General features: G+C 35.3%; 3 protein-coding genes across 6 annotated transcripts; 1 reads left to right on the top strand and 2 right to left on the bottom strand.

Annotated features, from left to right (window-relative positions):
- On the bottom strand, positions 7-3064 carry LOC105174926. Of its 2 annotated transcripts, none has more exons than XM_011097184.2 (6): positions 2483-3064; positions 1663-1774; positions 1404-1575; positions 1108-1313; positions 687-836; positions 7-361 (listed from the first exon to the last, which is right to left on the bottom strand). In XM_011097184.2, the coding sequence occupies exons 1-5, from the start codon at positions 2941-2943 to the stop codon at positions 711-713; spliced, it is 1077 nt and encodes a 358-aa protein (XP_011095486.1). In that variant the 5' UTR covers positions 2944-3064; the 3' UTR covers positions 7-361; positions 687-710. The 2 variants fall into 2 exon arrangements, with proteins under 2 accessions (XP_011095486.1, XP_011095484.1); XM_011097182.2 differs by having other exon boundaries at positions 697-836.
- On the bottom strand, positions 4404-5111 carry LOC105174925. The gene has a single exon (XM_011097181.2). It carries the CDS (start codon positions 5012-5014, stop codon positions 4517-4519), a length of 498 nt encoding a protein of 165 aa, XP_011095483.1. The 5' UTR covers positions 5015-5111; the 3' UTR covers positions 4404-4516.
- Positions 6300-8552, top strand: LOC105174923 (rho GDP-dissociation inhibitor 1-like). Of its 3 annotated transcripts, none has more exons than XM_011097179.2 (6): positions 6300-6390; positions 6965-7194; positions 7291-7357; positions 7566-7784; positions 7911-8035; positions 8239-8552. In XM_011097179.2, exons 2-6 carry the CDS (start codon positions 6979-6981, stop codon positions 8314-8316), a joined length of 705 nt encoding a protein of 234 aa, XP_011095481.1. In that variant the 5' UTR covers positions 6300-6390; positions 6965-6978; the 3' UTR covers positions 8317-8552. The 3 variants fall into 3 exon arrangements, with proteins under 3 accessions (XP_011095481.1, XP_011095480.1, XP_011095482.1); XM_011097178.2 differs by lacking the exon at positions 6300-6390 and adding an exon at positions 6418-6616; XM_011097180.2 differs by lacking the exon at positions 6300-6390 and adding an exon at positions 6701-6717.

The raw sequence follows: 12075 nt of genomic DNA, 5'->3' as shown, positions 1-12075 counted from the left end.
TTCATATACAGCAATAAAGCAGCACATCAGCATGGATAACATGCTGTTTTGTGGATACACTGACCTAAGGTCGATAATCATTCATTTTACAGAACCGGCATAGCAGCGTATAATCTTCTTTTACATCTGTTGTCCTACGGTCAGGATATTTACAGCACCTGGAAATGCAATAGATAGATGTTTCCACACTAAAGAATGAAAAACCTTGGATTATACCTAGCCCACAATTAAACTTGAGTTTCCAGTGCTAGCAACAGCCGTAAACCTAAACACTTGAAAGTAGAAGCCACTTGAACCTTCTTTTCAGGAAGCACTCGACATGGCATCAGAACACAAATAAGTTAGCATTAACATCATATATCTGCAGAAGACCACCAGCATACCATCAGAGTTGCAACTGAATTTCATAAAGAACAAATTTTAAAGCCATAGTTCTTCCCAATAATCCATCAAATCAAAGAACCCAATCCTTTTTAACAAGAAATAACCAGGATAGGACAACAAACAAAAGGGAAGGGAGAGGCCAAAAGATGTGAAATCACAGACAGGACAGCAGCAAGAATTAGCCAAGGAATTTTGAATAGACAGCAAAATCTTCAGGCAAATTCTCCAGTATCGCAATCTTTTGGTGGTTAGAAAATTAACTCAGAGGAACCAGTTACAAGGATGGCAAGAGTAATTAATACCTTTCCTTACCAGTCAGTGTGCTATCACGATTTCTTATATAAATGACGCCGTGCCAACATCTCGGGTATCCCTAATGCTGAAATGCTTTCACACCCAAGAAGCTCTTGTAATTTAGCATCACAGACTATGGCTGCTGGGTTCAAAGGATCCTAAGAACAGCAGAACATGGTAAGACATATTGAAGAAAACTACTTCTTGCCCAAGTACAACAAAGAAGATGGTGAACATCATTATGCATGGGTAAGTCCACAAAAATAACTCAGTGCCGACTGCCAAATTTATCTTCGGGAAGGTATTTCAAGAAAGAGCTAAAGGTGAAGGCTGTTCTAAGGTGCCCCTCAAATTAACAATTATTAAATAAGTTTCTGTCACCTGAAAAATTGTAGCATAAAGCAGAAAAAACAAATAAACAAATCATACCTCAAGTTGATTAACCTTTATGTACTCCCACATCTGCCTTAATACTTCTGCTTGTGACATCTCCCGCTCCTCAGTTCCAAAAAAACTGGCAAGTGCTTCAGATATTAACACAATTGGAACAGGGTCATCACCTTTACTATCAGATCCCGCAACATCGACCTTCACCGCAGCGACCTTCAGTCTCTTAGCATTTTCAGCTGTCTGCTCTGCAAAAATATAATATGACATTGCAAATATATCATAAGCATCAAAGTCCCAACAAGGTACACGACCAATCTCAACGGACGGATCCATACTTGTAGGCTCAAGCGGGAGTATATGTTTAGCTAGCAATTTATTCATCTTGAACATATCAGTACAGTCCGTCTCAAATACCAAGCGGAGCTCATCATTGCAAATTATCTTCCTTTTATTGTTCGGATCTTGAAGGTTGTTTTTCCTTATATAAGCCCACAATTGCTTCACAATCTGCAAAGTACACTAGTTTTAGGAAGAATGTACAAATATTGTTCTAGATGAAACACAAAGAATAAACAATAGAGTAGGTTCCTGAACCTCAGTCCTTGGCAAGGTGGGCTGGCCCACGATGGTTTGAAGCTCGGGAGAAACACCACACAATTTGTTTAGGCCTCCAGGGCCACCTCTTCTTTTCTTCGCAGTTGGAACACTGTAAAAGCATTGCACACAGATCACATCAAGCCAACGAGCTCTAGTAAGTTTGATAAGCACACCATACTGATTTGAAAACAATGCCTAGAACAAGGCTAATGCTCATTTAATGCCCGTGGTGGAGCTACTGTTGGATGATTCATTGCATGAAATGTTGAACGACATTGGAGGGTTGAAAATAAATAAAAAATTCAAAGCTACTAATCTTGTCAGAATACTTCCTCCTCCCCAACAACAAACACACAAGTAATGTCATGCCATTCCCTTTCTCTGCTGTTCAATTCGGTCAACATACTGAACAACCGGAATTCGATAATACAACGGAATTTGTGTGCTTTGGCAAACAAAAGCAACCATCTACACCAACATCCCACATAGTTTTACTCGAAATGATAACATTACGACACACTTAAAAAACCAAAAAGCTTAATTTTGTGAATTCTACGCATTGATCATGACTGGGTCACCTAGAGAATAACTGAAGCCAGAAACAAAGAAAGTAACTAGGAAGCAAATCTAGGAAACAGCAACGGAAATGGAAAATGGAAAACCTGTTTGGTGGCCAGAAGTTGAGGACAGTTCCCAATACGCAAAGAAAACCCAAAATTTCCTCACCAACCAAACGACCCTTCACAAAGCTCTCTTTGTTTTCCAAAAGGAGAAAAAAAAAAGCAAAAAGAAATCATTTAAGAAATTAGAAACCCACCTCTCTTTCGCAGAAACACTGGCGGTGGTGACACTAGGGTTCTTCACTGCGACCGGCGGCGCCGGCGGTGGCTGCGACAACTGTGGCTGGGATGGTGGCGGCGGGTGGAAGCTGTAACCCTCTGCTGTATGATGTGCAGTGAAATTCGGAGGCAGATGTGGCGAAGGAACGGGGTGAAAATTGGGGGTTTGATTGAGGGCAAAATTTCCCTGGTGATGGTGGTGGGACATGAAATTCTGGTGCTGGGCCTGGAGGCGGAGGAAATGCTGGATCTGGCTGCGAATGAAGTCGACTCTGTGGCTTAAGTTAACACCCAATTTCGACTCGAGCTGCTGAACGACGCCGTTTAAGGAGGTGAAGGCGTTGGTGTCGCGGAGGAGAGCCTCCAGCGCCTCCGCTATTTGCTGCTCCGTCACCACCAGCCCCGCTGGCGGTGCTGCTGCCCCCCCTCTCTCACTCATTAATTTACCAATTTGCCACTCCACTCCTACTATCGCAAAATTTACCCCTTTCTTTCCTCTCTCTCTTTCTCTCTCTACCCTCCCGCTGCTGTTTCTCTCTCTCTGCTCTATTCGTCTCTATCTCTCTCTTATATAATCCTAAAATGACTATATTGCCCCTTCACCTAGGGGTTTGGGTAACAAGCGTGGGTTTGCAGTAGTTTGCGAAAGCCAATCAACAGTCGCCACGTTTGCGTGAGTGAACTGTTTTCTTTGGTGTTGCATCTCTTGCGAATTCACTTATTCTGTAAAAGTCAATAGGGTTAAATACACTTGGAACCTTAATTATGACTTAGTGTTGCATAAATATTTTTTAACTATAAAACGTAACAAAATAGTCCGTATCGTTGCTGTTAGTCCCTTGAAAATAATGCTACCATTACATCTAATAATAAAATTATTAATACAAAATATAATTCATCCTCATGTAATATAATAAATGAGTAAAAATACCCTCTTATTAAAAAAAAATTGTAAATTATTTTCTGTATTTCAAAAAATGAAGTAAATTATCCTCTTATCAATGAGTTAGATATGAGAGTAATTTGTTTCATTTTTCAAAATACAATAAGTAATTTGCTATTTTATTTTTCACATGATTTTTGCTCATTTCTCATATGTAAATTGCATATTTTTCAAAAATATATATAAAAAAATAGCAAATTACTTCATGTGTTTTGAAAAATGAAACAATGTTTATATAGAGAAGAATTTGCTTCATTTTTAAAAAGTACAGAGGAGTAATATGCTAAAAGAAATCACATGAAATTTTTTACTCATTTTATATTGCATTTAAACCATTATTAATGTGTTCATTGCACATAAATAAAATGTGTTGAGTCATCCACCATGTTATTATCCACTTCAAAACACAGTAATTATAATTTTGATCTTTTCTGTTGAAAGAATAAATCATCCAATTAAAAGCATTAATTATTAATTAGTTATTTAGAATGTTTAATTCATTATTTGTATATCATGAATGGGTAATTAGTTAATTATTATATAAATGGCTAATTGCATGTTTAATTTTAAAGTGAAGCATGGTGACCTTCATCTAATGGATCCAATAATTAATAATATTGATGGGTTTATTTTCTAACACAAAAGGTCAAAATTATTAGAACAATTAGACTTTGACGTGGACCAAAATATGTGTAGTGAATATATTGACAATTTCATCATCAAAAGGCAATAATATTTGCACAAGATATATAAAAATTTGAATTTGAATATAAAATAAAAATATTTTTAAAATGGAAAAATGATTTTCTTTTTTAAGTATTATTTGACCTCAAAATAATTTAATTTGAATCACTAGCTAAGTTATTAAAAAAAAAATAATCTAATGATATTTTTTAAGACCGTCTTTATATACATGTCAAAAGATAATTATGGTCAGAAATTAAGTACTATAGGAATAGAGTAATTATTGTTCAATAGAGAAAAATGTTATTTCATAATATGATGAGAAAAAATGAACATATAACAAATAGCATCTCCCTCGATTATAATTTTGAAATAATCATGATTTCTAAACGTATTTGACAATCTTGCCAAGACAGTCATCGCCGACGCCCCTTGCCCAGTCGCCGAAATTCCGAAACTCGCCGAAGCTGTCGTCGCAGGCATTGATGTAATTAATGAACGTGCGTGAATTCTTCTTCGCCTGAACGAAGTCTCCGGCGGAGACGCTCTCCACCCCCTTCTTCAACATCTCCACGGCCTTCTTGTACGCCTCCTCGCACAGGAGAAGGGCCTTCTTAGCGCAATCGTCGGTCGGGGGATCCTTTAACCGCTTCGCCACTGCGGTCGCCGAGAACTGCTCCACCTGTTTTACGGCAGCGGTCATTTGCTCGGTAAGATACTGGCAGTCCTTGGCCTGCTCTTCCTTTGGGACGATGCTGTGCAGGAACCTGAAATGGTCCTTGAATCCCTCCAAGTAGGAGGATAGGTCGGTTGCGGAGGCGGCGGAGAGGACGACGGAGAGAGAGATAAGCAATGCGGCGAGGCGGGTGGTGAAGAAAGCCATGATTGTTTCTTCTTCCCTTTGACCAATGACAGGGGATTTTGGTTCAAAGAGGAAGAAAAATGAGAGGGAGATGGAAAATCAAAGGGATTGTGGGGGAATTTATATTGATTTTGCATGCGGTTTCGATTTTTTTTTTTTACTTGAATTCAAATATCATAAATATAATATATTTTATTCTTTAATTAGTTAATTTTTTAAATTATATATTAATTATATTATATTTATCATGTGATTGATTCATATCTGATTAGACTATTTACTATAAAATTTTTCGGAATTTGGTTGGCCATGCATGAACGTTGAGTTTCCTAAAATTAGATTATCTATCAAGAATTTGATTTTTTCTTCTTCCTATATATGGCTTTGGGAATTAGTTAATGAAGTACAAAAAATACTAGTTAGCATAAATTGTATTTTTTTCAAAAATAAATAAATAAAAAATAAATGATTTACTTTAAATATAAAATTAAGTAAGTAATAAATGATATAAAATGGAGTGATTAATTTACAAGAGCATACTGAATATAAAAATGAATTTAAATTAATTTTAGAAAAGTACAAAAAATTGGATATTTTCACAAAGATAAACAATGCTACACTTATCTAAACTGCTACTGAAACTGGGCTTTTTTCTCTCCTGGGTTAGGCCCATATTAAAAAGCATACTAAAATCCGTATCAGCCCTACAACAGCCCAAGTCAAACTGGGCCCACTTTAGCCCATCAAGCTCCAAACGAGCCCATGGCCCATCAAATCTGAACTCTTATAATCAAAATAACTAAATAAATGAATTCATTTTTCAAGGATATTCATAAGCTTGATTAAAGGTAAGATGTGGAAATATATATATATATATATTTTATCTGAGAGATGTGCCTTTTTCTTTAATTTTAACATTGACTAACACCCTCTTCCACACTATTATGCAGTTAAATATAGCACAACCCCGAAAATTCTAATTCAGATTGGCACTTATTAAACTTGAACTAATTATACAATAAATGTAACATATTTATCTTGTTATGTGTGTATAATTCAAAAAAAGTGACTAACTAATTATATGGCAAATGTATTACATTTACTATGAAATTGATACACAATTTGGTCGGACCAAATTTTTTATAAGATTTTTTCCCACACGCACCCAATGTTTTATGCATTGAGTGTACAAATGATTGACACATAACCCTTAATTTTAGAAAATAGAATATTTATCAGCCATCCACATATCTATTGCATTGTATATAGAAGGAAACATTTACAAAACCCATTCACAAGACTAGAATTTCTCAAGAAACAGTAAAAGACCCGAAATAGCTTGCCAAGATTTCGGTCCCATTTATACTCTGAAAAAATCAAGAAATATCCATACTAAAGTAATTATTACCTCTTAGACCTTCACTCTCAAAATTTTGCTCAATATTTGCCTATTTTCACATATATATGTTATGGGATCACCACAAACCAATACTTACTCCTGTAAATGTGATTGATGATCATCTCCCCTTTATCCAAACTCATCATTCCATTTCCACTCCATCATCTCATCATTTTTCACCACCTAAACAAGCTGTCTTTCTCCCCATTTGCACCTTCTACCAGGTGCACGCACTGTTCTTTCCAGAACACATTCATGATTAAAAGTTGTAAATTTGTTAGTTAAGACAGCCCCCCTCAACTTCCTCTTTTTTCTTTTTTTTCTGGTATGGAAATCATCATTAACTAATCCCATCAATTCTCTAACATTCAAGCCATCTAATTCCCCATTCGTTCTTGTGTTCAATTATGCTGCATGATGAACCTTTTTGACAGTTTTGTCTAGAGGGGACACGTCTGTCGTTTCCTTTATTCTTTTTCTAAGTTCATTGATTTCTTGCAAAGCAGAAGATTGTGTGTGTGTGTGTGTGTGTGTATATATGTTTGATGAGGTGTGTTTTGTTTTGGATATAGATAGAGATAATTAGATGGGATCTGATGGGAATAAAGAAGAAAAGAATGATTCAGACAGTGCGACAAACAGCGCTGCTGCGAAGGACGACGCGACGCCTGATTTAGAGGGAAGTGTGAGCAGACAGCCTAGTGAAGCTAATTCTTGTTACACAACCGAGGATGAAGTAGAAGAAGTGCAGGTTCAGTTAGGGCCGAAACGGACCATCAAAGAACATCTTGAGACAGACAAGGTTTTCATGTTCATTCATCGATCGATCTTAGATTAAACTAATACGATTCTTGCATGGATTTTCAATGTTCAGATATATAATATGGTTTCATTTCAGGATGATGAGAGCTTGAGGAGGTGGAAAGAACAACTCTTAGGAAGTGTGGATGCTGATGCCGTTCAAGGTACGTATAACTTTTTCAGCGTACGTATTTCGTTTTTTCCTGTACAAGACAGGCATACCTTAAACATACATGAAATGTTTCGTTTAGAATCGATTTGGTCAAATTCAAGCAATAATAAGTCATTTACTTTTGTAGAAAACTAGGCTAAATTTCGTTCTAATTAGATCAACCAATGTTATATAATTGAGAATTGCGGGATAATTTGCAGAGGATCAAGAACCAGATGTAAAAATACTGAACCTGACAATCCTGTCTCCGGGGAGATCTGACATCGAGCTTCCAATTCCGGAGGGTGGAAACCCAAAAGGGTTGTGGTTTACGCTCAAGGAAGGAAGCCGTTATCGCTTGCGATTCTCCTTCAAGGTCAGCAACGACATCGTTTGTGGCCTCAAGTACACTAATACTGTCTGGAAGGCTGGACTCAAAGGTATATGTACATGTGTTAATACTTTCTTTCCTTCTAGTCATATTAGAATTCAATATTCTGACGCGTTAAATTAATATTGTGATTTTGATTTATTAATGTGTAGTAGTGTTTGTTAACATGTAACAGTGGACAGCGCAAAAGAAATGCTGGGGACCTTTAGCCCTCAGGTGGAGCCATATGTACATGAAATGGCCGAAGAGACGACTCCATCGGGAATGTTTGCTAGAGGATCATATTCCGCAAAATCAAAGGTTGAACATACATTAATTTCCCGTCAGAGTTTCCTCCGTCTCTCTAACGAACTAATAATAATAAAAAAAAAATTTAATTGAATCAAGTTTAGTCCCATCATGTATTTGTTATCTGACTAGTTACTCTATTTATACAGTATACCAATCAAATAACAAATATAATATATTTATCGCATGACTGACTTAGATCTGACTTGATTCAGTTTATTGACGATGACAACAAATGCTACCTAGAGATCAACTACACTTTTGATATCCAGAAGGAATGGGCCACCCAGTAGTCTGATAAATCTCCCAATTTATGGTCATGCACTTTTGCAAGAGGAAGGATTTCGAGAAGCCCGGCCCACAACCACTACTCAAGTACTCATCCTTAACATTTTTGGTCTACTATATATGTATATTTTTCCTTTGGTATTACTTGAATTTTTATTAATGTTTGCGAGTGTGTTCTCTTCATTAGTTGTTGTTCTAGTTAATTATCCAAAAAATAAAAAAAAGAAAAAAAATACAATTATAACGTGGCGAGAAATCTATTATTTATGTATTCACTCAGCTACAATTAATTTTTATTTCCGCCCCATTCTTGCCACTCAATTTTAATTAGTCCCAAGTTTCTTTTTCTCTGTTTTCTATCTGCAAAAGTATGGGGACTAATCGGGTCAAAAATTTGATGGGTCAGTAATTCAATAAAATTCGTCCTAATTCGTCTCCTAAGATGCCGGTGCGGAATAATAATGGGCGGACACTGAGCAGACATTCGTTGGCGGTATTGCCCGCGGTCGGTGGCGGGTTGCTGAAAAGGAATGAATGACACTTTACATTATTTGGATTTATTTTCTTTGGTTCCAGAAAAAAATAACAACTTCATTATAATATAGAAAAATGGGTGGCGTGGGGGCGTGCAGTCCATTCCAGAATACAAAACTATTGTCATCCTTCAACCAGGTCCGCGGGAGTAATGCACCAAAATCTAATTATTTATGGGGGTCATCAATTGTCAAATAACCTATTGTCAAAGTCGCTACTCTAAAATTAGTTATGGGTATTCTGTCAAAATAATTAATTCTGGTTTTTGTTAGTAAGGCAGTATTCACACGCAAATCTTGCCCTATCCTACACATTAAACCACATAGTCTTAGTTGGCTATGAATGGGTCTTTTTATTAGTGGCTGGAGCCCTTAAAACTAAGGGTGAAAATATTTTGCTTCCCTAAAATATGTTTATAGCCGTATTCATCTCTTCAAGTATGAAAATTAGCCCAAAAAAAAAAATCCTTAAAATGTGAAAAGTAATCAAATTTGGGCTTAATTGCATTTAAGCGATAGTCATAAAATAAGGACCATAAATATAGAATGGCAACTAATATCCTAAAATTAAAAATTTCAATTTTGAAAAGTGGTTGAAAATACCTCCAATAAAGGAGGGGAGGGGGGGACGACGCTTCATGCCCCTCCTCCCAGCACCACTAGGCGACGACAGTTGCTTGGGGTCGTCGCCCCCCTTTGCAGATAGGTTATAGGTGTTGCCTTTGCCTCTTTTTTGGGAGGCGCCAGCAAGAGAGCAGATTGGGGGGTTAGTTTTTTTATTTAAATTTATATTTTATAAAATAATAATTTTATTTTTTAGATATATAATTATCTAAATAATAATAATTTTATGTATTTATTTTTTTAATGACGATTATATTTTTAAGTTGATTTTTTGAAGCTAATGTATTGAGTTATATATTATTTTAATTTATAGTACATTTTAAATCGTGTAAGATGATTTATTATATGCATGTGAATACACCATGTCATGAAGCTAGTATAAAATATAAATTCGAAGCTTGTTTTTATGCAATTTGACCTTATTTTTATATAAGTGCTTATGCGGCATATAAGAGATTAAAAAAAATATCTAAATAGCTTTCCTCCCAATTTAAAAAACTCTATATTTGTCCACCTCAACAAATTCCGACCACCTTTTAAAATTTGGTGGGCGGAGTCCTATAATTGTCGAAAAAATTAATTGGTACCCCTATATCTACAACCCTTATTTTGCCACTAACCATGTATACAGGGCAGGAAAATGCAGTTAAGCCTAAATCTTGAGTAACATTAATGAGGGTGTTTGGCTAAGCGTATATAAAAGATTTTATAAGTTCATACATTTTGTAATATATTTTTAGAATTTGTAAGATGTTGAATTTTATTTATGAATGAGTTCATGAAGTGTAGGGATAAAATAAAATTATGGAGCTAATAAGATGTTAGTAATGACAAATTTTTAATTAATTCAAAGGGATTTCTTAATATATTAGAAATAAGTTGACAAGTCCTTACTTTTTCTAGAATAGCTTATGAAATCTTTCTTAAAGAGTCTATCAAACATTTTGTAGCATTTTATAAGCTCCTAAACATCTTAATGTGTTTCATAAAGCTTATAAGCTCACCCAAATACCCTCTTATTTTAAATAGATTTGTTATAATAATTCAAACTATGTTTTAGGGGAATCATTGTAATAAACATATTTTAATGGGTATAAATTAATAAGAAAAAATTCATCATAAATATGATTAAATGCATACTTCAGATGTGAAAATGTATTTAACAATAAAATTAATTTTCTTTAATATATATAATGTTCAAATATTATTTTTTTCATTATAAGTCTAAATCAATTTTATATTTTTGTGATTTATAAAGGTTTTTTCTATCACAAATTAGAGTTATATTTGGGTTGTTGAGATATTAATATAACCAGTATTAAATATGATGCATTCAAAAAATGCACGAGTTCAATAGATAGGGACTATTATTTGAAACTTGGGCCGAACCGTATCCGGATCTTGAAGGGGGAATTTGCAAAAAATGCGTTAGCACTCCGACACCTAATATTGAATTTGAGATGAAATAAAGCAAACTGTAAGTGAATTTAATTAAGAATCGATATTTGGTTAATAAATTTGGTGAAAAGTATAAGAACACGTGATGATATACTTAGATTGAGTTTAAGAGATAGTTCAGAGAGTAAGAGAGGTGTTTAGATAGTGAGAGGGGTGTCCCCCACCTAAAGGGACCAAGGCTATATTTATAGGAGAGTGCCCCCATCAGTTAGAGCTCTATCTCACTCCCTAGATATTCGTGGAGATTGGTTGGAATGGTTAGGATAAGGAATAGGTCGTCCTTATTCACAGTTAGATTGACGTTAGTAGGAGTTCTCTTTGTCCGGAGAAATTTCTCATCTGCAAGGAGTCCTAGCCGCCAGGGGAGTCCTCCTTGCTACAGCTGATATGGTCCAAGTGGATGCTGATGTGTCACGTGGAAGAGTGGGTTGCCATGTGTGTGAGCCTTTTGAACCAAATACTTTGTCGGGCTTCAACCATGGTCCAAATCGGGGATGTCCTTGGTTTCATCCCTTCTTCCTGGGTTTCTTGCACTGTTTGGGCCAGCCTAATTAAACTATGGGCTGGGACATCTTTAATCTCTTAGGGACGTCATAGGCGTGACATGTCCTGGGCCTTCTGGAGGGTGCCATAAGCTTTTTGTTTCTTTCTTCTTTTATGAGCCGCTAGGGCCTTTCTGTGCCAGTTTATGTTTATGCACATCAAAATAAATAGTACAGTTTGAATATTTTTTTTTTTTGAATGTAGTAGTACAATTTGGAACTGTTTGCTGGTCATAATTTGGTAACATAAATCTTTTTGGTTTTATTGAAGTTCATTTTTTTCAAGTATTATCTGTAATGTACCAACTCATAGAAATTAATATCCCGATAATTAGGACCAAAGACCAGTAACTATTTTGATATTATAGCGGCAGTTTTTCTTATATTACATGGATTATGTAAATTTCGACATAAATTAGTAGTGGAGTAATTTATTCATTTGAAATATCATAATAATTGCTTATATTTTTTCCAAATTAGTATTGTGGTTTCTATGAAATAATCGTTATTATGATAAAAAGAAATAATTTTAATTCAAATCAAAATTTGGTAAAATTAAACTAATCAACTAATAAGTGGGATATATCTATTGAATGATGGAATATTA

This window comes from Sesamum indicum, linkage group LG12 (assembly GCF_000512975.1).
Source record: "Sesamum indicum cultivar Zhongzhi No. 13 linkage group LG12, S_indicum_v1.0, whole genome shotgun sequence".
NCBI classification, from domain to species: Eukaryota; Viridiplantae; Streptophyta; class Magnoliopsida; order Lamiales; family Pedaliaceae; genus Sesamum; species Sesamum indicum.
This window is presented reverse-complemented; position numbering and strand designations above follow the sequence as displayed.